Consider the following 22,018-nt stretch of genomic DNA (forward strand, 5'->3'; position numbering starts at 1 on the left):
CAGGAGCTTCCATCCAGGAGCTTCCATCCAGGAGCTTCCATCCAGGAGCTTCCAGCCAGGAGCTTCCATCCAGGAGCTTCCAGCAGGAGCTTCCAGCCAGGAGCTTCCAGCAGGAGCTTCCATCCAGGAGCTTCCAGCAGGAGCTTCCATCCAGGAGCTTCCATCCAGGAGCTTCCAGCAGGAGCTTCCATCCAGGAGCTTCCAGCAGGAGCTTCCATCCAGGAGCTTCCAGCAGGAGCTTCCAGCAGGAGCTTCCATCCAGGAGCTTCCAGCAGGAGCTTCCAGCAGGAGCTTCCAGCAGGAGCTTCCATCCAGGAGCTTCCAGCAGGAGCTTCCAGCAGGAGCTTCCAGCAGGAGCTTCCAGCCAGGAGCTTCCATCCAGGAGCTTCCATCCAGGAGCTTCCAGCAGGAGCTTCCATCCAGGAGCTTCCAGCCAGGAGCTTCCAGCCAGGAGCTTCCAGCCAGGAGCTCTCCCTGGCCTTGACAGCAGCTCCCTCCTCCCCGGATCTGCCCCGGGCCGGCAGCCGGAGCAGGATGAGCCTTCCCAAGGGGAATGTTGTGCGGTTTGGGTGGAATTCCAGGGAATTTGGCTGCCTGAACCCCCAAAATGGTACAAAACTCTTTGTGGGGACAGTGACAAACTGGCAGTGACAATTGCAGGGGCCTTTTCCTGCCTCTCGTGGAATCAGGAATGGGCTGGGTTGGACCCTAAAGCTCGTCCCTCGCCACTGCCCCAGCCCGGCCTGGATATCGCATTTATAGCTGAGAAATCACACCTGATACCTGATTTATATCAAATAAATCACACCTGATACCTGATTTATATCAAATAAATCACACCTGATACCTGATTTATATCAAATAAATCACACCTGATACCTGATTTATAGCAAATAAATCATACCTGATACCTGATTTATATCCAATAAATCACACCTGATACCTGATTTATAGCAAATAAATCATACCTGATTTATAGCAAATAAATCATACCTGATATCTGATTTATATCAAATAAATCACACCTGATACCTGATTTATATCCAATAAATCACACCTGATACCTGATTTATATCCAATAAATCACACCTGATACCTGATTTATATCCAATAAATCACACCTGATACCTGATTTATAGCAAATAAATCATACCTGATATCTGATTTGTATCAAATAAATCACACCTGATACCTGATTTATATCAAATAAATCACACCTGATACCTGATTTATATCCAATAAATCACACCTGATACCTGATTTATATCCAATAAATCATACCTGATACCTGATTTATGTCTGACAAATCACACCCCATAAATCACAGCTAATATCTGATTTATATCTGATAAATCATATCTAATACCTGATTTATATCCAATAAATCACACCTGATACCTGATTCATGTCCGATAAATCACACCAGATAAATTAATTATCTCCCATTTACACGGGATAACCCTGATATTGCACATCTCTGATCTCATTTTTACATCTCACAATTCGGCTCTCACGTTTTTCCATCGGTTCCGAGGCTTGCTTAAAACCGGAGCGAATTCCCGATCCCAGCCCGGGCTGTGGAAATGGGAATGGGGCACCCTAAAGGCCACGGTGCCGAGACCCTGCCCGTGCTGGTGCTGTCCGTGTGTCCCTGTGTCCCCTGTCCTTCTGTCCCCTGTCCTTGTCCCCTGTCCCTGTGTCCCCTGTCCCTGTGTCCTTCTGTCTCTGTGTCCTTCTGTCCCTCTGTCCCCTGTCCTTGTCCCCTGTCCCTGTGTCCCCTGTCCCTGTGTCCTTCTGTCTCTGTGTCCTTCTGTCCCTCTGTCCCCTGTCCTTGTCCCCTGTCCCTGTGTCCCCTGTCCCTGTGTCCCCTGTCCCTGTGTCCCCTGTCCCTGTGTCCTTCTGTCCCTCTGTCCCCTGTCCTTGTCCCCTGTCCCTCTGTGTCCCTGTCCCTGTCCCTGTGTCCCCTGTCCCTGTGTCCTTCTGTCCCTGTGTCCTTCTGTCCCTGTGTCCCCTGTCCTTGTACCCTGTCCCTCTGTGTCCTTGTCCCTGTCCCTGTGTCCCCTGTCCCTGTGTCCATCTGTCCCTGTGTCCATCTGTCCCTGTGTCCATCTGTCCCTGTGTCCTTCTGTCCCTCTGTCCCCTGTCCCTCTGTGTCCCTGTCCCTGTCCTTTTGTCCCCTGTCCCTGTGTCCCTGACCCCTGTCCGTGTGTTCCTGTGTCCTTGTCCCCTGTCCCTGTGTGTCCCTGTCCCTGTGTCCTTCTGTCCTTCTGTCCCTCTGTCCTTGTCCCCTGTCCCTCTGTGTCCCTGTCCCTGTCCCTGTGTCCTTCTGTCCCTGTGTCCCCTGTCCTTGTGTCCCTATGTCCCTGTGTCCATCTGTCCCTGTGTCCCCTGTCCTTGTGTCCCTATGTCCCTGGCCCCTGTCTCTGTCCCCTGTTCTGTGTCTCTGTCCCTCTGTCCTTATCCCTCTGTCCTTACCCTCTGTCCCTCTGTCCCTGTGTCCCTGTCCCCCTGTCCTTGTCCCCTGTCCCTCTGTTCCTTATCCCTCTGTCCTTGTCCCCTGTCCCCCTGTCCCTGTCTCCCTCTGTCCCTCTGTCCCTGTGTCCATCTGTCCCTGTGTCCCTGTCCCTGTGTCCCTGTGTGTCCCTGTCCCTGTGTCCCTCTGTCCCTGTCCCTGTGTCCATCTGTCCTTGTGTCCCTGTCCCTGTGTCCCTGTCCCTGTTTCCAGCCCGGCTGTTTCAGTCCAGCGGCTCCCGGGGCCTGGAGCAGGGCGGGATCGGCCGGGATGGGCCAGAGGCTCCCGGGGCTCCTCGGACCCGGGCTGGGAGTGCGGGGCTGGCTCAGGCCGAGCATTCCCGGCGGGAATTCCCGGAGCCAGGAGCCTCCCTGCTGCTTTTCCAGCCCCGGATCCAAGGTTCCAAACCTGCTCCCGAGGGAATGAACGCTGTTATCCCTAAGGCAGCTCCAGCCAAATCCCGAGTTTTGTTCAGTGGGAAAACCCCGATTTTGTGAATACAAAAATAAAATTAAAAGGGTTTGAAGAAAGGATTTCGGGGAAGAGAAGCTTTAAACCAGGAGAAATCCCAGTCCCAGCGGAGCTCTGGGAACGGAGCCCCAGCATCAAATCCAGTTTTATAGGGACAGCCAGCCGGGAATGTGATCCCGGGGGGCAGAACGGGGAGCACAGCCCCCCAGATCCCCCCGATCCCCCCAGCCTGGGCAGCGCTGGGAGCACTGGGAGCACTGGGATCGCTGCCAGCCGGCTCCAGCTCCTCCCGGCCCTTTGGGAACCTCGGGAATTGCTGCTTCCCGAGCCCGGCACCTTCCCCGGCTCATCCTGCGGGGGCCGCGGGCCCGGAACAGGGAGAGGAAGGGACACCAAAAATATCCGTAATTACAGAGGGGAGGGACGCGGCTGGAGCCCGGCTGGGCAGCGGCAGCTCCGGCTCTGCTCCTGAGGAACCGACAGGAGGAACATTTCGGGAAGATCCTCCATGCCCTGAGCCCCCAAATCCCTGGAGCGGCTGCGGGAATTCCCGGGGATGTTGGGAAAGGAGGGAGCCCTGGGCAGGCCTGCCTTTTTTGGTGGAAAAACTCATCCTGAGACCCTTTCCCTGCAAATTCCCATTCCTTTCTTCTCCCACTGGGATGGAGCCCCGGAGACACAGCAGCGATTCCTGTTATCAGTTTGGGATGAGGATCCATCCCTGGATCCCTGGATCCATCCCTGGATCCATCCCTGGATCCATCCCTGGATCCCTGTCTCCATCCCTGTCTCCATCCCTGTCTCCATCCCTGGATCCATCCCTGTCTCCATCCCTGTCTCCATCCCTGGATCCATCCCTGTCTCCATCCCTGTCTCCATCCCTGGATCCATCCCTGGATCCCTGTCTCCATCCCTGTCTCCATCCCTGGATCCCTGTCTCCATCTCTGGATCCCTGTCTCCATCCCTGTCTCCATCCCTGGATCCCTGTCTCCATCCCTGGATCCATCCCTGTCTCCATCCCTGTCTCCATCCCTGGATCCATCCCTGTCTCCATCCCTGTCTCCATCCCTGGATCCATCCCTGTCTCCATCCCTGTCTCCATCCCTGTCTCCATCCCTGTCTCCATCCCTGGATCCCTGTCTCCATCCCTGTCTCCATCCCTGTCTCCATCCCTGTCTCCATCCCTGTCTCCATCCCTGTCTCCATCCCGCCCCCTCGGCAGTGACTCACGGGGAGCAGCAGCTCCCGGTGAATCACCGGGAAAACTTCCTGATCCAGCCGGCTCCTCCGGGAGAGCTCCCCTGGAGAATCCAGCTCTGCCCGAGCCGTGTCGGGGGCTCTGTGCACAGAATCCTCTCCCGGAGCAACCCTGGAATGTTTTTTGGGATCCGGGATATCGGGATCGCCTGTCCCGCTTTTATTTTTTTGGTTACTCCTCACTGGAGGAGCAGGAGGCACAAAAAAAATGGGAAAAAAAGAATCCCAGAGTTTGGATAAATCCCAGCCATGGCTGCGTTATCCACAGCATTCCCATCCCAATCCCAGCCCGGCACTGGAGAGGAATTCCCTGTCCCAGCTGGACCCCGAGCAGGGCGGGGAAGGGGAATGAGGAGCACACAGCCCATGGAATGTTCTGGGCTGGCAGGGAAGCGCAGGGATCATCCCGGGACAGGGGCTTTGAGCTCCTTCCAACCCAATCCAGGCTGGGATTCCATGAGTCCCTGACGATTCCCTGATCCCAGCCTGCCGAGCCGGGAACGGCTCCCGAGCAGCTCAGGAATTGTCCCAGGTCCCCAATCCCCCTCTCCTTCTGCCCAGGGATCTGGGATGCATTCCCAGGGAAAAGGCACCGCCAGCTCCCGGGAGTTTCCTGCCCTTGCCCTGGGAAGCAGCACCCTCTGCTGCCCTTCCCGGCAATCCCGGTCCTGCTGGAAAACCTCGGGAAGGTTTTCCCTCTCTGACATCTCCCCGGGGAGCTCGGCTCCTGAGGAACTCGCTGGAATTGCCCAGAATCCCGGTTTTTCTGGGATCCTGCTCCTCCCCAGCTGCTCCCGGGTCAGGCAGGGTCTCCAGAGGCGGGAGCAGCTCCCAGTTCCCTGCTCAGGTCAGGAAAGGATGTTCCAGGTGTGCCAAAGCACTGGGAAGAGCAGGCGGCGACGAGGGGCTGGGATGGCTTCTCCAGGGAAAACGTGGATTCTCCATCCCTGAAGCGTCCAAGGATGGGGCTTGGGGCACATCCTGCCCTCGGCAGGGGGTGGGAATGGACCGGGCATCCACAGCCTGGGAATATTCCAGAGCTCAGGAACATTCCAGCTCCCGAATTCCCTGGAAGCGCAGGGAGGGGTGAGGGCCAGCCTGGCGGCTCCGGGGGGCAGGAAAGCCGCAGGAGCCCTTGGCATCCGCGGTTTCCTGGGGATGTTTTCTTTTCCCTCTCCCGTTTTTTCCCTGCACCTCTGGCGGTTTCGGGGCCGCGTGGGCCGGGCTGGGGAGGGCAGGAAAGACGGAGATAATTACAGGGAATGAGCCCAGAAATAGAAATGCTCTTCCCTGGCCCGGGAGCCGCACGGAGAGCCCGTTCCAGATCTTTCCGTGGCTTTGGGACGGCGAGGGAGGGGGGCCCAGGGATTGTCCCCGTGGATTGAGGGTCACAATAGCAAGAGCTGAAGTCACCAGATGGATTTAGATCCCGTCTCCTCCTGCTTCCCCCTGCTCCTTCTGGGAATATCGGCCCCTGCTCCCTCCCGGCCACGCCACCACATCCTGCCCCAAAGCATCCCGGCAAAAGGAATTCCACTGGGAGAAGGATCAGGGAGCACAGGGCAGCTCCTGGAAATCCAGGGAGATCTCGGGGAATTTTCCCTCAGCAGCTTTCCCTTCTTGTCCCAACAACGGCCTCGGGTTGTGCCAGGGAGGTTGAGGATGGACATCAGGAAGAATTCCTCCATGGAAAGGCTTTAGGAAGCACCGGAACTGTCCAGAGCTGGATATCCAGGGATAACTCCAGCCCGAGGCTGCTCCAGTCCCAACCCTAAAATCCCCAGGGGTTTCAGGGGTTCTGGAGGAGCCCTTGGGACCCAGGGGAAGCACAAATCCAGGGATTTGGAGCAGGGATCATGCGTTTATTGAGGAGCGGGGATGGGAACAGAACGGCCTCTCCCATTCCCTGCTCCAGAGCCACTGCCCGGGAAATCCCAGACAATCCCGGGAATCTGCAGCTGGGGAGGGGGTCAGTGATGCCCACGGGGTCCACAGCGAGCACCGAGGGGATCTGGGGGGGATTTGGGGTTCCAGGAGAAGGGTGGGGAACCAGAGGAGCAGCAGGGAACTTTTCCAGCCGGGATGGGGCAGTGGTTAACGGGAACGGCTCCCACCTTCCCAGGAGCGCCTCAGCCCACACCCTGCTCTGGGGGCAATCACTGGGATCGGGGAATCCAGCACTGGGATCGGGGAATCCAGCCTGGGATCAGGGAATCCAGCCTGGGATCACTGAAATCAGCACTGGGATTGGGGAATCCAGCACTGGGATCGGGGAATCCAGCACTGGGATCGGGGAATCCAGCACTGGGATCACTGAAATCAGCACTGGGATCAGGGAATCCAGCACTGGGATCGGGGAATCCAGCACTGGGATCACTGAAATCAGCACTGGGATCAGGGAATCCAGCACTGGGATCGGGGAATCCAGCACTGGGATCGGGGAATCCAGCACTGGGATCACTGAAATCAGCACTGGGATTGGGGAATCCAGCACTGGGATCGGGGAATCCAGCACTGGGATTGGGGAATCCAGCACTGGGATTGGGGAATCCAGCACTGGGATTGGGGAATCCAGCCTGGGATCGGGGAATCCAGCACTGGGATCGGGGAATCCAGCACTGGGATCGGGGAATCCAGCACTGGGATCACTGAAATCAGCACTGGGATCGGGGAATCCAGCACTGGGATCGGGGAATCCAGCACTGGGATCGGGGAATCCAGCACTGGGATCACTGAAATCAGCACTGGGATCGGGGAATCCAGCACTGGGATCGGGGAATCCAGCACTGGGATCGGGGAATCCAGCACTGGGATCACTGAAATCAGCACTGGGATCGGGGAATCCAGCACTGGGATTGGGGAATCCAGCCTGGGATCGGGGAATCCAGCACTGGGATCAGGGAATCCAGCACTGGGATCGGGGAATCCAGCACTGGGATCAGGGAATCCAGCACTGGGATCGGGGAATCCAGCACTGGGATCGGGGAATCCAGCACTGGGATCACTGAAATCAGCACTGGGATCGGGGAATCCAGCACTGGGATCAGGGAATCCAGCCTGGGATCGGGGAATTCAGCACTGGGATCGGGGAATTCAGCCTGGGATCGGGGAATCCAGCCTGGGATCGGGGAATCCAGCACTGGGATCACTGAAATCAGCACTGGGATCACTGAAATCAGCACTGGGATCGGGGAATCCAGCCTGGGATCAGGGAATCCAGCACTGGGATCACTGAAATCAGCACTGGGATCAGGGAATCCAGCACTGGGATCAGGGAATCCAGCACTGGGATCACTGAAATCAGCACTGGGATCAGGGAATCCAGCACTGGGATCAGGGAATCCAGCCTGGGATCAGGGAATCCAGCACTGGGATCGGGGAATCCAGCCTGGGATCGGGGAATCCAGCCTGGGATCACTGAAATCAGCACTGGGATCAGGGAATCCAGCACTGGGATCAGGGAATCCAGCACTGGGATCAGGGAATCCAGCACTGGGATCGGGGAATCCAGCCTGGGATCAGGGAATCCAGCCTGGGATGCTGCCAGCCCCGTCCCAGGGCTGTCCCCTCTGTCGGTGACCCTGCAGCCTCGCGGGGACGGGTGGCTGGAGGACACTGGTGTCACTGGGAGGCCATTCCAGGATATTTCTGCTGATGGCAGGGAGGAATCAAAGCTTTTTTTTTTTTTTTTGGCTTTGCCAGGGAATCCATCCATCCATCCCTCCCTGGAACTGGTGCTGGGAGTTCCTGTGGCTCTTTGGAGAAGGCCAAAGTTTGGATTCCTTCAGCCTGGAGGGGATAAAAAACTCCAGTAAAAAGGGACCTGCAATTCCAGGAAGGCTGCTCTGGGAAAAACATCTCCAGGGAAATACACTCAGCAGGTTGTTTATGTACAGGAACTCAGCAATTCCACGAGATACACACCAGGAAAAAACAGGAATTCTAATCCAGAGGCGCTTCCAGCAGGGCTGCGGTGGCTCCGGGAGGGGTGACAGGAACACCCCGTCCCTGCCTCGGGTGCAATCCTGGCTGTACAACAGGAACTAAGCGAAGATCTGCTGGATCCGAGGGAAAACTGCTGCAAGAGGGGGACACGATCCCACTGAAGCTATCTGGGATGTGGAACGGGACGGGAGCAGCTCCAGGGAAGCCTCTGCAGCCGGCTGAGCCCGGGGGGCTGCAGGAGGGACAGGAGGATGGAGCAGGACAGCAGGGACAGCAGGGACAGGCCCAGCAATCGGAGCTCCTCGGCTCCCTGGGGCTCCCAGACACTTCCAGTCCTCACACGGCCTCACTGAGGCCGAAACATCCGAGTTCCTCAGAACTGTGGGGACGCCGGGCAGGGTGGCACCGAGCCCGGCCCTGGGGACGCTTAGGTGCCCTTGGGAGGGGTCCACTTGAGGCAGCTGGGATCCATGGTCTTGTTGCTGTTGGATCTCTTGGCCTCCTTGGCGATCCACTCGTCGATCAGGTCCTGGGGAGAGCAGGAGGGGCGGCTCAGGGCTGATCCCGGCGGGAATCGCCCGCGGGACACGGCCACCGAGGGCAGGGTGGATCAGCTGTGAATGCCACAAAGGAACGGCACAGGAACAGCACAGGAACAGAAAAACAACACCAAAACGACACCAAAACAACACCAAAACACCAGCAAAGGAACAGCACAGGAACAGCACAGGAACACCAAAACAACACCAAAACAACACCAAAACACCAGCAAAGGAACAGCACAGGAACAGCACAGGAACACCAAAACAACACCAAAATATCACCAAAGGAACAGCAAAATACCACCAACACAACAGCAGGAGGACAGCAGGACAGCAGGACAGAAGGACAGCAGGACAGCAGGACAGCAGAAGGACAGCAGGAGGACAGCAGGACAGCAGAAGGACAGCAGGACAGCAGGACAGAAGGACAGCAGGACAGCAGGACAGAAGGACAGAAGGACAGCAGGACAGAAGGACAGAAGGACAGCAGGACAGCAGGACAGCAGGACAGCAGGACGGAAGGACAGAAGGACAGCAGGACGGAAGGACAGCAGGACAGCAGGACAGAAGGACAGCAGGACAGAAGGACAGCAGGACAGCAGGACAGAAGGACAGCAGGACAGAAGGACAGCAGGACAGCAGGACAGCAGGACGGAAGGACAGAAGGACAGCAGGACAGCAGGACAGCAGGACAGCAGGACAGCAGGACAGAAGGACAGCAGGACAGCAGGACAGAAGGACAGCAGGACAGAAGGACAGCAGGACAGCAGGACAGAAGGACAGCAGGACAGCAGGACAGCAGGACAGAAGGACAGCAGGACAGAAGGACAGCAGGACAGCAGGACAGCAGGACAGCAGGACAGAAGGACAGCAGGACAGAAGGACAGCAGGACAGCAGGACAGCAGGACAGCAGGACAGAAGGACAGCAGAAGGACAGCAGGACAGAAGGACAGCAGGACAGAAGGACAGCAGGACAGCAGGACAGAAGGACAGCAGGACAGAAGGACAGCAGAAGGACAGAAGGACAGCAGAAGGACAGCAGGACAGCAGAAGGACAGAAGGACAGCAGGACAGCAGGACAGAAGGACAGAAGGACAGCAGAAGGACAGCAGGACAGCAGGACAGCAGGACAGCAGGACAGCAGGACAGCAGGACAGCAGGACAGAAGGACAGCAGGACAGCAGGACAGAAGGACAGAAGGACAGCAGGACAGCAGGACAGCAGGACAGCAGGACAGCAGGACAGAAGGACAGCAGGACAGCAGGACAGAAGGACAGCAGGACAGAAGGACAGCAGGACAGCAGGACAGAAGGACAGCAGGACAGCAGGACAGCAGGACAGCAGGACAGCAGGACAGAAGGACAGCAGGACAGCAGGACAGAAGGACAGAAGGACAGCAGGACAGCAGGACAGCAGGACAGCAGGACAGAAGGACAGCAGGACAGAAGGACAGCAGGACAGCAGGACAGCAGGACAGAAGGACAGCAGGACAGAAGGACAGAAGGACAGCAGGACAGCCCACCTCCTGCCCCAGCTGGAGATGAGGAGGAGGAGCAGGCTCCCAAGGAAGCCCCGAGGAGGAAGGAGATCCCCCCCAGGCTCACCTGCCTCTTGAGGACCAGGTGTTTGCCCTTCCAGTACTTGAGCATCTGCAGGGCCTGCAGGGTGCTGACGATGTCCACGGGGTTCACAGCGGTCTCCTGGCTGATCTCTGCAACCACAGCCCGGCTCACGACCCACCCAGAGCCCCCAGGCTGCCCCCGGCCCCCGGGCACCCGGCACGGCTTGGGGCAACCCCTCAGAAACGTGGGGCAACCCCTCAGAAACATGGGGCAACCCCGCAGAAACGAGGGGCAACCCCGCAGAAACGAGGGGCAACCCCGCAGAAACGTGGGGCAACCCTGCAGAAACGTGGGGCAACCCCGCAGAAACGTGGGGCAACCCCGCAGAAACATGGGGCAACCCCGCAGAAACGAGGGGCAACCCCGCAGAAACGTGGGGCAACCCCTCAGAAACGTGGGGCAGGCACAGGCAGCACTGCAGGGCTTTGGGATCTGGAGGAAATCCTCTGGAAGAAGATGCAATCCTGCTTTTCCAGGGTGGCTCACATCCCCAGGAAATTCCACGTCCTCCCACGTGCCACCAGCAGAGAAATGCCATTAAAAGAAGGCCAAATATTCTCAATATTGGCTGCTGGAGCTGTGTTTCTTGTTAAAATTAACACTTTAATACACAGCTGGATGAAGCTTTTTGCTGAACCTTTACAAAACTCTTGTTTGTTTGTTTTTTTTTTCACAAAACAGCCAATTCATCCTTCCAAAAAAACCTCAAAAAAATTTCAAAAAATCCATCTTTGCTGGTGGCAGGGGTGGGAAGGAGCCCTTCCCAACCACAGGAACATCCCACAAACTCTTGGGGTGGGTGAGGCGGGCCAGGGATGCTCCCAGAAGAAGCCCTGACCTTTGATGGAGATCTCCTTGCCCTGGAAGTTGTGCAGGTAGCGCAGCAGAACTTCCTTCCAGTAGCTCCTGTAGCTGATCAGGCCCAGGTCGGACAGGGGACGCTCGGGGGACCCCACCTTCTCCTCCACCTTCGACAGCAAATAGCCTAAAAAAGGTTAAAAACCACCCAGACCCCTCAGAACGAGCCAGGCTGAGAGCTGCCCCCGCAGCAGAGGGCAGGGGAGGTTTCCTGGAGGAATTTTCCCCTGGAATCTCGCCCCCAGCACTTACTGAAGTCAATGAGCATTTTGCCATAGCCCTGTCTCATGTACTGGGGCATGGTCAGGATGCAGGACACGTTGTAGTTGAGGAAGGAATTCTTCTCCTGGAAATGGGCAGAGAGAAGGGGCAGAACTCAAGAGTTTTTATTCCTTTAAGTGTTTTGGCATTAAAAAAACCCCACAAATTATATTTAATATTTATTTTAATGTGTTTTTCCCCCACGTTCCCTCCCGATTTCCTTGTCCCTGACGGAGACACCACTCTGCTTCGGGGCAGCACCAATCCCTTGGAGCTGGTTTGGGATTTCTGGGGGCAGCACGGCACCTGCAGCCCCTCAGCAAACACAGCTCCCAAAAGCAGCGAATGCTGAGGCTGCAGAAGGGATCCAGGGCTGGAATCCCCATTTATTGAGGAGGGAGGTGCGGGTTTGCCGCTGACCTTGGAGAAATACCCGATCAGGTGGCAGCCGGTGTTGTCGGCCTCTGTCATGACGTAGAACAGGAAGGGCTCCACGTCGTAATAAAGGGTTTTGTGGTCCAGGAAAAGCTTTGCCAGCAGACACAGGTTCTGACAGTAGATCTGGGCACAAAAAAAAAAAAAAAAAAAAAGAGGTGTTTATTCCAGTGGCAGAGCCCAAACGTGAGCAAAACCACCGGGGAAAGGACAAAAAATAAAAAATAATTCAGGATATCAGAGAGGCTGTGCCAGGAAACAATTCCATCGGTGCTGGAAGTGGACAGGGCTGGATGTGTGAGACACAGAGGAGCTCCAGCAGGAACCCCAATCCTGCAGGAACCCCAATCCTGCAGGAACCCCAGCTCCAGCAGGAACCCCAGCTCCAGCAGGAACCCCAATCCTGCAGGAACCCCAGCTCCAGCAGGAACCCCAATCCTGCAGGAACCCCAATCCTGCAGGAACCCCAGTCCTGCAGGAACCCCAGTCCTGCAGGAACCCCAATCCTGCAGGAACCCCAGCTCCAGCAGGAACCCCAGCTCCAGCAGGAACCCCAATCCTGCAGGAACCCCAGCTCCAACAGGAACCCCAGCTCCTGCAGGAACCCCAGTCCTGCAGGAACCCCAATCCTGCAGGAACCCCAGCTCCAACAGGAACCCCAGCTCCTGCAGGAACCCCAATCCTGCAGGAACCCCAGCTCCAGCAGGAACCCCAGTCCTGCAGGAACCCCAATCCAGCAGGAACCCCAGCTCCAACAGGAACCCCAGCTCCAGCAGGAACCCCAATCCTGCAGGAACCCCAGCTCCAGCTGGAACCCCAGCTCCAACAGGAACCCCAGTCCAGCAGGAACCCCAATCCTGCAGGAACCCCAGCTCACCTTGTTCTTCTTGCCGTCCACCTCGAAGACGGAGATGGAGCCCTTGCGGTAGATCTCGTCCCCAGGGGGGTGCTTCCACACACACTTGGCCTGGGACAGGGACACCGAGAGGGGCTGGCACCGCTGCTCCCGCGGCAGGGGATGAGCCCTGCCTGCAGGATTCCCAACGGGAATGAGCCCTGCCTGCAGGATTCCCAACGGGAATGAGCCCTGCCTGCAGGATTCCCAACGGGAATGATCCTGGCCTGGTCCCACAGCAGGATTCCCAGCAGGAACGACCCCAGCCCACTCCCACAGCAGGATTCCTAGCAGGAATGACCCCTCAATGCTCCCACAGCAGGATTCCCAGCGGGAATGATCCCTCCCCAGTCCCACAGCAGGATTCCCAGCGGGAATGATCCCTCCCCAGTCCCACAGCAGGATTCCCAGCAGGAACGACCCCAGCCCACTCCCACAGCAGGATTCCCAGTGGGAATGATCCCTGCCTGCAGGATTCCCAGCAGGAATGAGCCCTCCCCTCACCATGTGCCGGCGCAGGATGGTCTGGCTCTTCATGTACTTGAGGCAGAACTCGCACATGTAGAGGCGCCCGAGGCGCGCGTACTCCTCGGGGTAGGGCGAGTGGTACCACGTGTCCAGCTCGTAGCGCCCGAACGCGATGGTCTTGATCATGTTGCTGCCCTCGGTGATCTGCCCCTGCAGCCTCAGCTTCTCCTGCCCCGGGGGAAACACAGGGTCACACAAAAAATCCAATCAAGGCAGCTGGAGGACAACAGGGATTTGTTTTCCTGGAGGAAATCTGGGTTTAGTCCTGTAAATTCGTCTGTTGTTAAATTCCTACGGCTCCTCGCCGCTCCCTGGTCCTCTCCTGATCCCCAGGGAGCCTCACGAGTGCTGTGAGGAGCAGCTGGGGGTGTTTATCCTGGAGAAAAGGGTCAGGGGAGACCTCAGGCTCTCCATAACCCCTGACAGGAGGGGGCAGCCAGGCTCTGCTCCCAGGGAACAACAGGACACGGCTGTGCCGGGACACCTTTGGGCTGCACCCGAGGAGGAATTTCTTCCCAGAAAAAGGGACTGGGAAGTGGAAGGGGCTGCCCAGGGAAGTGTCAGCATCCCTGGAGGTGTTTGGAAAGCCTGGATGTGGCACTCGGTGACAGGGTGGTGTCAGGTGGCACTCGATGATCTCACAGGGCTTTTCCAGCCCGGATCGTTCTGTGGCTCCGTGACACGGCCCAAGGCCCTGCCCCAGGTGCCCCAGCTGTCCCAGGAAAGCATCAAAGCATCGTTTGATCCCTCTCTGGAATGGGATGTGGCTTTGGGAAGCTGCTCAGGAGTTTCAGCAACACCAGGCTGTGAACTCAGCCACGGGCTGAGGCCGAGGTGGCGTTTGTTGTCAGCAGCCCTGGGCAGGGAAGCCGGAGCTGTCACCGTCCCCTGGCAGCACCCCTGGAATGTCACCGCGCATTCCTGAGCGCAGAGCTCAGCTCCAGCTGCTCCTCCAGCTCTCCCTGGGGATGGCTGGAGCTCACCCCCAGCCCTGGAGCTGCCCCAGGTCCCAGGACGGATCTCACCAGGTCCTCGGAGGCGCGTGCCTGAGCCCTCCGGAACAGCTCCAGGTCGTACTCGCTGGTCAGGTTCTCCAGGAGAGGCTCCCTGGTGTTGCCATAGGTTTGCCTGTGCTCCTGGAAAACCAAAGGGTGGGAGTTTGGCTGCTGAGCCGCTGGATCCTGCGGCTCTTCTAGCTGGGAATGCTGCAGGATGACTGGGAGAGCCAAATCCCACCGCGGGAAGGGTGGGAAGGATAAAATCCCTGCTTTTACCATGTATTTCTCCTTCTGCTCCTTGCTCAGCCCCGAGTTCCTCTTCTTCCTCAGCTCGGCCACCTTCTCCTTGTAGCGCAGCTGCCTCTCCGTGGGGGCCTGAGAGAAACCCCGGGTGGGACCCTGAGGGGCTGCAGCCCCCCCCAGACATCCCCCTGCACCCCAAACAATCCCGTCCTGAACCAGATCCTGGGCTAACCACAGGGCGCTGCAGGAATGCAAGGCAGGAAATTCCCCTTCCCGCCACAGGCTGGGTGCCACGGGACGGGGTGAGCTCCCCACGGAACGCTCCGTGCTGGGGAGCAGCTCCCAGCTGACTCAGCCACTGGGAAATGTCATTCCCCTGCTTTGCCTCTCCAGGGCTTACTCAGAGGGAAATTGCAGCTCACAGCTCCGCAGGAATTCCTGCTCCTGCGCATCCAAACACGGACAGGAGCATCCCGAGAAGGCAGCTCGGCTCTCCCACCCCGCTGAAGGGACAGCAGGAATTGCTCTGGCCCAGCAGCTCCCCAGGGACGGAGCCCAGGCTGTCCCCGCTCACCTGGTGCCTGGTGGCGTGCCTGTTGTTGTCATCCTGCCTGTGGGCCAACATCCGCTCCTCGATCTGCTTGTCCCGGCTCTGCGCTCGCACCTGGAGAACGAAATCCCTCAAAAACCTGCAGGCACCTCCTGTCACCTGTCCTGTCACCCATACTGTCACCTGTCCTGTCACCCATACTGTCACCTGTCCTGTCAGCATTCCTGTCACCTGTCCTGTCACCCATACTGTCACCTGTCCTGTCACCCATACTGTCACCTGTCCTGTCACCTGTCCCGTGAACCCCTCCTGTGAACCCCTCCTGTCACCCATCCTCTGCCACCCATCCTGTCAGCCCTCCTGTGAACCCCTCCTGTCACCCATCCTGTCACCCGTCCTGTGAACCCCTCTTGTGAACCCCTCTTGTGAACCCCTCCTGTGAACCCGTACTGTCACCCATCCTGTCATCCCTCCTGTGAACCCCTCCTGTGAACCCCTCCTGTCACCCATCCTGTCAGCCCTCCTGTCACCCGTCCTGTCACCCATCCTGTGAACCCCTCTTGTGAACCCCTCCTGTCACCCATCCTGTCACCCCTCCTGTGAACCCGTCCTGTCACCCATCCTGTCACCCATCCTGTCACCCATCCTGTCACCCGTCCTGTGAACCCCTCTTGTGAACCCCTCCTGTCACCCGTACTGTCACCCATCCTGTCATCCCTCCTGTGAACCCCTCCTGTGAACCCCTCCTGTCACCCATCCTGTCAGCCCTCCTGTCACCCGTCCTGTCACCCGTCCCTGCCAGGGCAGCGCTGCAGCTCCAGCTGTGCCACACGCCTGCTGCTCACAGCTCACCAGGCTCGGCACTTTGTCCTAAAGACAAACTTTTGTCCCAGAGGAGGGGACCCAGCAGGAGGGGACCCAGCAGGAGGGGACCCAGCAGGAGGTGAGGGTGGCTCACCTTGCACTCGTCTGCAGAGAGGTTGTGGTACAGAGGGCAGCCCGAGATGGAGAAGTGGCGCTCGTGCTTCCCGGTCAGGTGTCCTGCCAAGCGTCACAAAAACAACCAAAACTGTGAGAAACGATCCCAAAGAGGTGGAAAAAGTCTCCCAGATGGGCAGATCCTCACAGGAGCGTGCTCAGGTCACTGACAGGGGGATAGGAGGAGGAAATTTCCCGGTTTAAAAAGGAAGGAAAATCTTTCTCGCACTCAGCCAAAGCAGCCAGGGATGGGAGCGCAATAATCTGGGACTGAAATCCTGCTCCTGGCAAAAACACAAATCTGGGACTTCTCCTCCTGTCTGACTCCTTATCCTGCCACCCCCCAAAACACAGAACACCTCCAGCAATCACACCCCTGCGTTTCCATCCCTCCTGCCCACCCACGGCTCCATATTCCTGCCCCACAGCCCGTTTTTGGGATGTGACACCCAGAACAGACCCCCAGCCCACCCCACAGCCCGTTTTTGGGATGTGACACCCAGAACAGACCCCCAGCCCACCCCACAGCCCGTTTTTGGGACGTGACACCCAGAACAGACCCCCAGCCCACCCCACAGCCCGTTTTTGGGACATGACACCCACAGCAGACCCCCAGCCCTCACCCAGGGAGTTGCAGCCAGGAGTGGGACACTTCATGTTGAAGTTGTAGCTCTCGTGGAAGCGGCGGCGCTTGGGCCGGTGCGAGAGGTCGCTGCCCGAGTCCTTCATGGACATGTCCTTGGCCAGGCTCTCGTCGTGGGACACGTTGGGGCTGGAGATGTCGATGTCGGACTCGGAGGAGGGCGCGTTGCCCGTGGGGGTGCGGGGAGGGGACTCGTCGTGATCCGCAGCGTTTTTGGTGTCTGGAGGAGGAGCGGAGCGGGCAGAGCTGCGGGGGGAGCGCCCGGGACACCCCGGGGACGGTGCAGAGCCCCCGGCCCCTCCGCCTACCTCTGTCCGAGAAATCCACGGCCTGCTCCGTCTCGGAGCCGGAGGAGCGGGTCTGGCGCAGCGGGTACTTCTTGGGGGTGACGGGAGCCGGCTGCTGCTGGCTGCGGGTCACCCTCCGCGTGGAGTACACCGGCTCGTCCGGCCCCAGCGCCGGAGGGTTCCGCACCGGGCTGGAGTCTGCTCCCGCGGGAACACACCGTTACAGCGGGGACAGCACCGGGACAGCACCGGGACAGCACGGGGATCATGGGGACAATCATGGGGACACCATGGGGATCATGGGGACAACCATGGGGACACCACCGGGACACCACGGGGATCATGGGGACACCATGGGAACCATGGGAACTATGGGGACAGCCATGGGGACACCATGGGGATCATGGGGACAACCATGGGAACCATGGGAACTATGGGGACAGCCATGGGGACACCATGGGGATCATGGGGACACCACAGGAACCATGGGGACACCACAGGAACCACGGGAACTATGGGGACACTATGGGGACACCACGGGAACACCTCAGGGACACCACAGGGACACCACAGGGACCATGGGGACACCATGGGGACACCACAGAGACACCACAGGAACCATGGGGACACCATGGGGACACCACAGTTACACCACAGGAACCATGGGGACACCATGGGGACACCACAGTTACACCACAGGAACCATGGGGACACCACAGTTACACCACAGTTACACCACAGGAACCATGGGGACACCACAGTTACACCACAGGAACCATGGGGACACCATGGGGACACCACAGTTACACCACAGGAACCATGGGGACACCATGGGGACACCACAGTTACACCACAGGAACCATGGGGACACCACAGGGACACCACAGGAACCATGGGGACACCACAGTTACACCACAGTTACACCACAGGAACCATGGGGACACCACAGTTACACCACAGGAACCATGGGGATACCATGGGAACCATGGGGACACCACAGAGACCCCACAGGAACCATGGGGACACCATGGGGACACCACAGTTACACCACAGGGACACCACAGCACCCACAGGACCCCCTGCCCCACGCTGGCCAACACCCTGTGGCTCTGTCCTGTCTAAGTCACCTGCTCTGGCCCTGCCTGATAAAATCTCAGGACACTTGGAGCAATCTGCAGCAACACCAGCTTTCTCCAGCTTTAACGACCTAATTAACCCATAATTACCACCCAGCTCCCCGCTGGAGAAGCAAAGATCCCTTAGTTTAGATAAGAACCATTGGGGTTTAGATAACAACCCACAGCCCTTGGGAACAGCTGGATTGCTTGTGGGGCTGGAAGAGCCTTTTCCTGGTCTGAGGAAAAGCTTTTTCCTGGTTTAAGGAGCAGCGTTTTCCCAGCTTAAGGAAGGGCCTTTTCCCAATTTAAACAGGAGCCTTTTCCCAGTTTAAGGATGAGCCTTTTCCCAGTTTAAACAGGAGCCTTTTCCCAGTTTAAAGAGGAGCCTTTCCCTGGTTTAAGGATGAGCCTTTCCCTGGTCTAAGAATGAGCCTTTTCCCAGTTTAAACAGGAGCCTTTTCCCAGTTTAAACAGGAGCCTTTTCCCAGTTTAAAGAGGAGCCTTTTCCCAGTTTAAGGATGATCCTTTTCCTAGTTTAAGGATGAGCCTTTCCCTGGTCTAAGAATGAGCCTTTTCCCAGTTTAAGGAAGGGCCTTTTCCCAGCTTAAGGATGATCCTTTTCCCAGTTTAAAGAGGAGCCTTTCCCTGGTCTAAGGAGGAGCCTTTTCCCAGTTTAAACAGGAGCCTTTTCCCAGTTTAAGGATGAGCCTTTCCCCAGTTTAAGGATGATCCTTTTCCCAGTTTAAGGATGATCCTTTTCCCAGTTTAAGGATGAGCCTTTTCCCAGTTTAAGGAAGGGCCTTTTCCCAGTTTAAGGATGATCCTTTCCCCAGTTTAAGGATGATCCTTTTCCCAGTTTAAGGATGAGCCTTTTCCCAGTTTAAGGAAGGGCCTTTTCCCAGTTTAAGGATGATCCTTTTCCCAGTTTAAGGATGATCCTTTTCCCAGTTTAAGGATGATCCTTTCCCCAGTTTAAGGATGATCCTTTTCCCAGTTTAAGGATGAGCCTTTCCCCAGTTTAAGGATGAGCCTTTCCCCAGTTTAAGGATGAGCCTTTCCCCAGTTTAAGGATGAGCCTTTCCCCAGTTTAAGGATGATCCTTTTCCCAGTTTAAGGATGATCCTTTCCCCAGTTTAAGGATGAGCCTTTCCCCAGTTTAAGGATGAGCCTTTCCCCAGTTTAAGGATGAGCCTTTCCCCAGTTTAAGGATGATCCTTTTCCCAGTTTAAGGATGATCCTTTCCCCAGTTTAAGGATGATCCTTTCCCCAGTTTAAGGATGATCCTTTTCCCAGTTTAAGGATGATCCTTTCCCCAGTTTAAGGATGAGCCTTTCCCCAGTTTAAGGATGAGCCTTTCCCCAGTTTAAGGATGAGCCTTTCCCCAGTTTAAGGATGATCCTTTTCCCAGTTTAAGGATGATCCTTTCCCCAGTTTAAGGATGAGCCTTTCCCCAGTTTAAGGATGAGCCTTTCCCCAGTTTAAGGATGAGCCTTTCCCCAGTTTAAGGATGATCCTTTCCCCAGTTTAAGGATGAGCCTTTCCCCAGTTTAAGGATGAGCCTTTCCCCAGTTTAAGGATGAGCCTTTCCCCAGTTTAAGGATGAGCCTTTCCCCAGTTTAAGGATGATCCTTTCCCCAGTTTAAGGCTGATCCTTTTCCCGGTTGCAGGAGCCCAGCCCTCACCCTGGGAGCTCTGGCTGAGCCTGGCGGAGGAGCGGGTGACGCGGGCGGATCTCCGGGAGGTGCCGTCGCTCTCGGAGCTGTCCGTGTGCTCGGGATCCGTGGAGAAATCCGAGTCCTCTGTTCCATCCGAGCTGCTGCCCGCGTTCCTCTGCAACAGCACACAGCGCTTGCCTTTAAATGTTTATTTTAATTTAATTGTATTAAAAATATTGCACTTCTATTGATAAAAAAACACAGGAAAAGGAGCGAATATTCCGTGTTCTCCACGTCCTGCCGGCCGCTTCAGCTGGAAGTGTGACCTGTGTGGTTTATCCCAAGTCAGGGATAAACAAATAAAATCTCTAAAATAAGGGATTCTTTCCCTTTCTGTGTCTCCTGCTCCCTCAGTCAGGAGTTTCAAAAAGGAACCTGGACAGGCGATGCCAGCTGGCCAAAGGTTTATTCCCCAGCACAGACTGTCATTCCCAGGATATAAACTGGAGGAATTACCGGGAATTATCCCAAAGTGTGGGGAGCAATGTGGATGTTGGAATGGAGTCAGCAATCGGCTTTTTTAGCCCTTTCTTTTTCTCTTATCGTGGTTACTCATTGTTTTCACAGTATTTAATTCATTTCTCACTATTGAGCTGTTGTTACTCGCACGCACAACCTTTATTTTTGTTTCCCCCCCGCCATACCAGGTTTGTGTTTAATTTCCAGGTGCGGTTCAACCGTAACACCGTGAGGGGACGCCGGGGGTCTGGGGGTGGCGGCAGGTGCCGGTGGGTACCGGGGGGCGGCTGCGGGAGCTCCGGGCGGGCAGGGCCGTGAGGGGGCGGCGATGGCGGCGGCCGTGAGGGGAGCGGGGGGGGCGCGCCCGCCATGAGGGGAGGGAGGGGCGGCCTCGCGCCGGTGGCGGGAGCGCGGCCCCCGCGCCGCTTTGTTTTGCACCCAGCGGAGCCGCGCCGGCCCCAGCCAATCACAGCGCGCGGGGGCGGGATGGAAAGAGAGATCTGCCAATGGCAGCTCGCGGAGGAAAAAGGCGGGCCCCGCCGCGCGTGATTGACAGCGAACGGCAGCCAATCAGCGCGAGGCTTGCTCCCACGGCAACGCCAAACGGGGGGGGGGGCCGCGGCGCGATGGGGGAAGGGAAAAACAAGGCCCGCGCCGGGAGGTGACCGTTGGGGGCGGCGATGGACAGCAGCAGGAACCAATCAGCGGCCAGCCCGGCACCGAGACGTGCCCAATCAGCGGCCAGCTCTTCAAGCGCGCGTCAAATCGGAAACGGCGAGGGGCGGGCCCCGCCGCCGGCGCGGGGGAAGGGAAACGGCGGCCGTTGGGGGCTGTGAGTGACAGGCGGAGCGGCCAATCAGCACGCGGCCTGCTCGTGCTCGTGGCCAATCGCAGCGCGCAGGGGGCGGGCGCACGGGGCTCAAGGCCGCTATTTTCCCCCCGGTTTCGCAGCCGGGCGAGGGCGCGGAGGGGCTGCGGAAGGGTAGAAAGCAGCGGCCCGAGCTCGCCGGTCTCCCCGCCGGCCGCCTCCCCCGTTTCCCGGCCGTGCTCACCTTCCTGCGCTGCATCCTGGGCGGGGGCAGCGAGGTTGCCTGGTCCCCGGCACCCGCGGCCCGCGAGGCGGCGGTGGCCGCCGCGGTGTTGGCGCTGGCGGACTCCGTGGTGACAGCCGTGTCCCCCGGCCTGCGGCACGCGTGCCCCGGCGGCGCCAGCCCCGCTCCCGCCGCCGCCAGCCGCTGTTCCCTGCTCGGTCCCTCACGCTTCCGCCGGGACGCGGCCCACACCCCCCGTCACGTGACCGCGCGCCATCTTGGAGCCGGGCAGGCCCCGCCGGCAGTGACGCCGCGCGCCGCCATCTTTGATTCGGGCTCCGGGCGGGGGCGGCGGTGGCGGCCGCCATCGTTTGTAAGGGCACGAGGCCAGCGGGGCCTGCCCGTTACCGAGCCCGCCATGCTGAGTGCGGGCGGGGCCCGGCTCAGGCGGCGGAGGAGCTTCCAGAGCTCCCTCGCCGTGTGAAGCCCCGAGAATTGCAGCACCGGCAGCTCCTCCGTTGGGCAGCGCCCTGGAGGCGGGATGTGGCGGGCACGGCAGCCCGGGGATCGTGAATCGTGTTGGAATTCCCGTGGGGATGAGCGGAACTGTGAAGGACAAAGCGCCATGGAGGGGGTTCGTCCCTGCCTGGCCAAAGTAATTTCCTGAC

At 58.1% G+C, this 22,018-nt stretch overlaps 1 protein-coding gene across 1 annotated transcript; it reads right to left on the minus strand.

Annotated features, from left to right (window-relative positions):
• Positions 1 to 8,110: 8,110 nt before the first annotated feature.
• On the minus strand, positions 8,111 to 21,585 carry KAT7 (lysine acetyltransferase 7). The gene is made up of 15 exons (XM_005532458.3): positions 21,372 to 21,585; positions 19,828 to 19,975; positions 17,049 to 17,225; positions 16,721 to 16,960; positions 16,078 to 16,160; positions 15,144 to 15,233; positions 14,603 to 14,701; positions 14,354 to 14,464; positions 13,305 to 13,496; positions 12,783 to 12,872; positions 11,891 to 12,031; positions 11,462 to 11,555; positions 11,190 to 11,336; positions 10,334 to 10,440; positions 8,111 to 8,715 (listed from the first exon to the last, which is right to left on the minus strand). The coding sequence occupies exons 1-15, from the start codon at positions 21,384 to 21,386 to the stop codon at positions 8,614 to 8,616; spliced, it is 1,836 nt and encodes a 611-aa protein (XP_005532515.1). The 5' UTR covers positions 21,387 to 21,585; the 3' UTR covers positions 8,111 to 8,613.
• Positions 21,586 to 22,018: the final 433 nt, after the last annotated feature.

This window comes from Pseudopodoces humilis, chromosome 29, assembly GCF_049639895.1.
Source record: "Pseudopodoces humilis isolate 2021_Gansu_Grassland_sample_001 chromosome 29, ASM4963989v1, whole genome shotgun sequence".
Lineage (NCBI taxonomy): Eukaryota > Metazoa > Chordata > Aves > Passeriformes > Paridae > Pseudopodoces > Pseudopodoces humilis.

Excerpts from the sequence above, each read along its gene's own strand:
- KAT7 (XM_005532458.3), bottom strand. Across the intron at positions 16,961-17,048 it reads CGTGGATTTCTCGGACAGAG|ACACCAAAAACGCTGCGGAT; the intron begins GTAGGCGGAGGG and ends CTCCTCCTCCAG. Across the intron at positions 12,873-13,304 it reads CCATCCTGCGCCGGCACATG|GCCAAGTGTGTGTGGAAGCA; the intron begins GTGAGGGGAGGG and ends TCCCTGTCCCAG.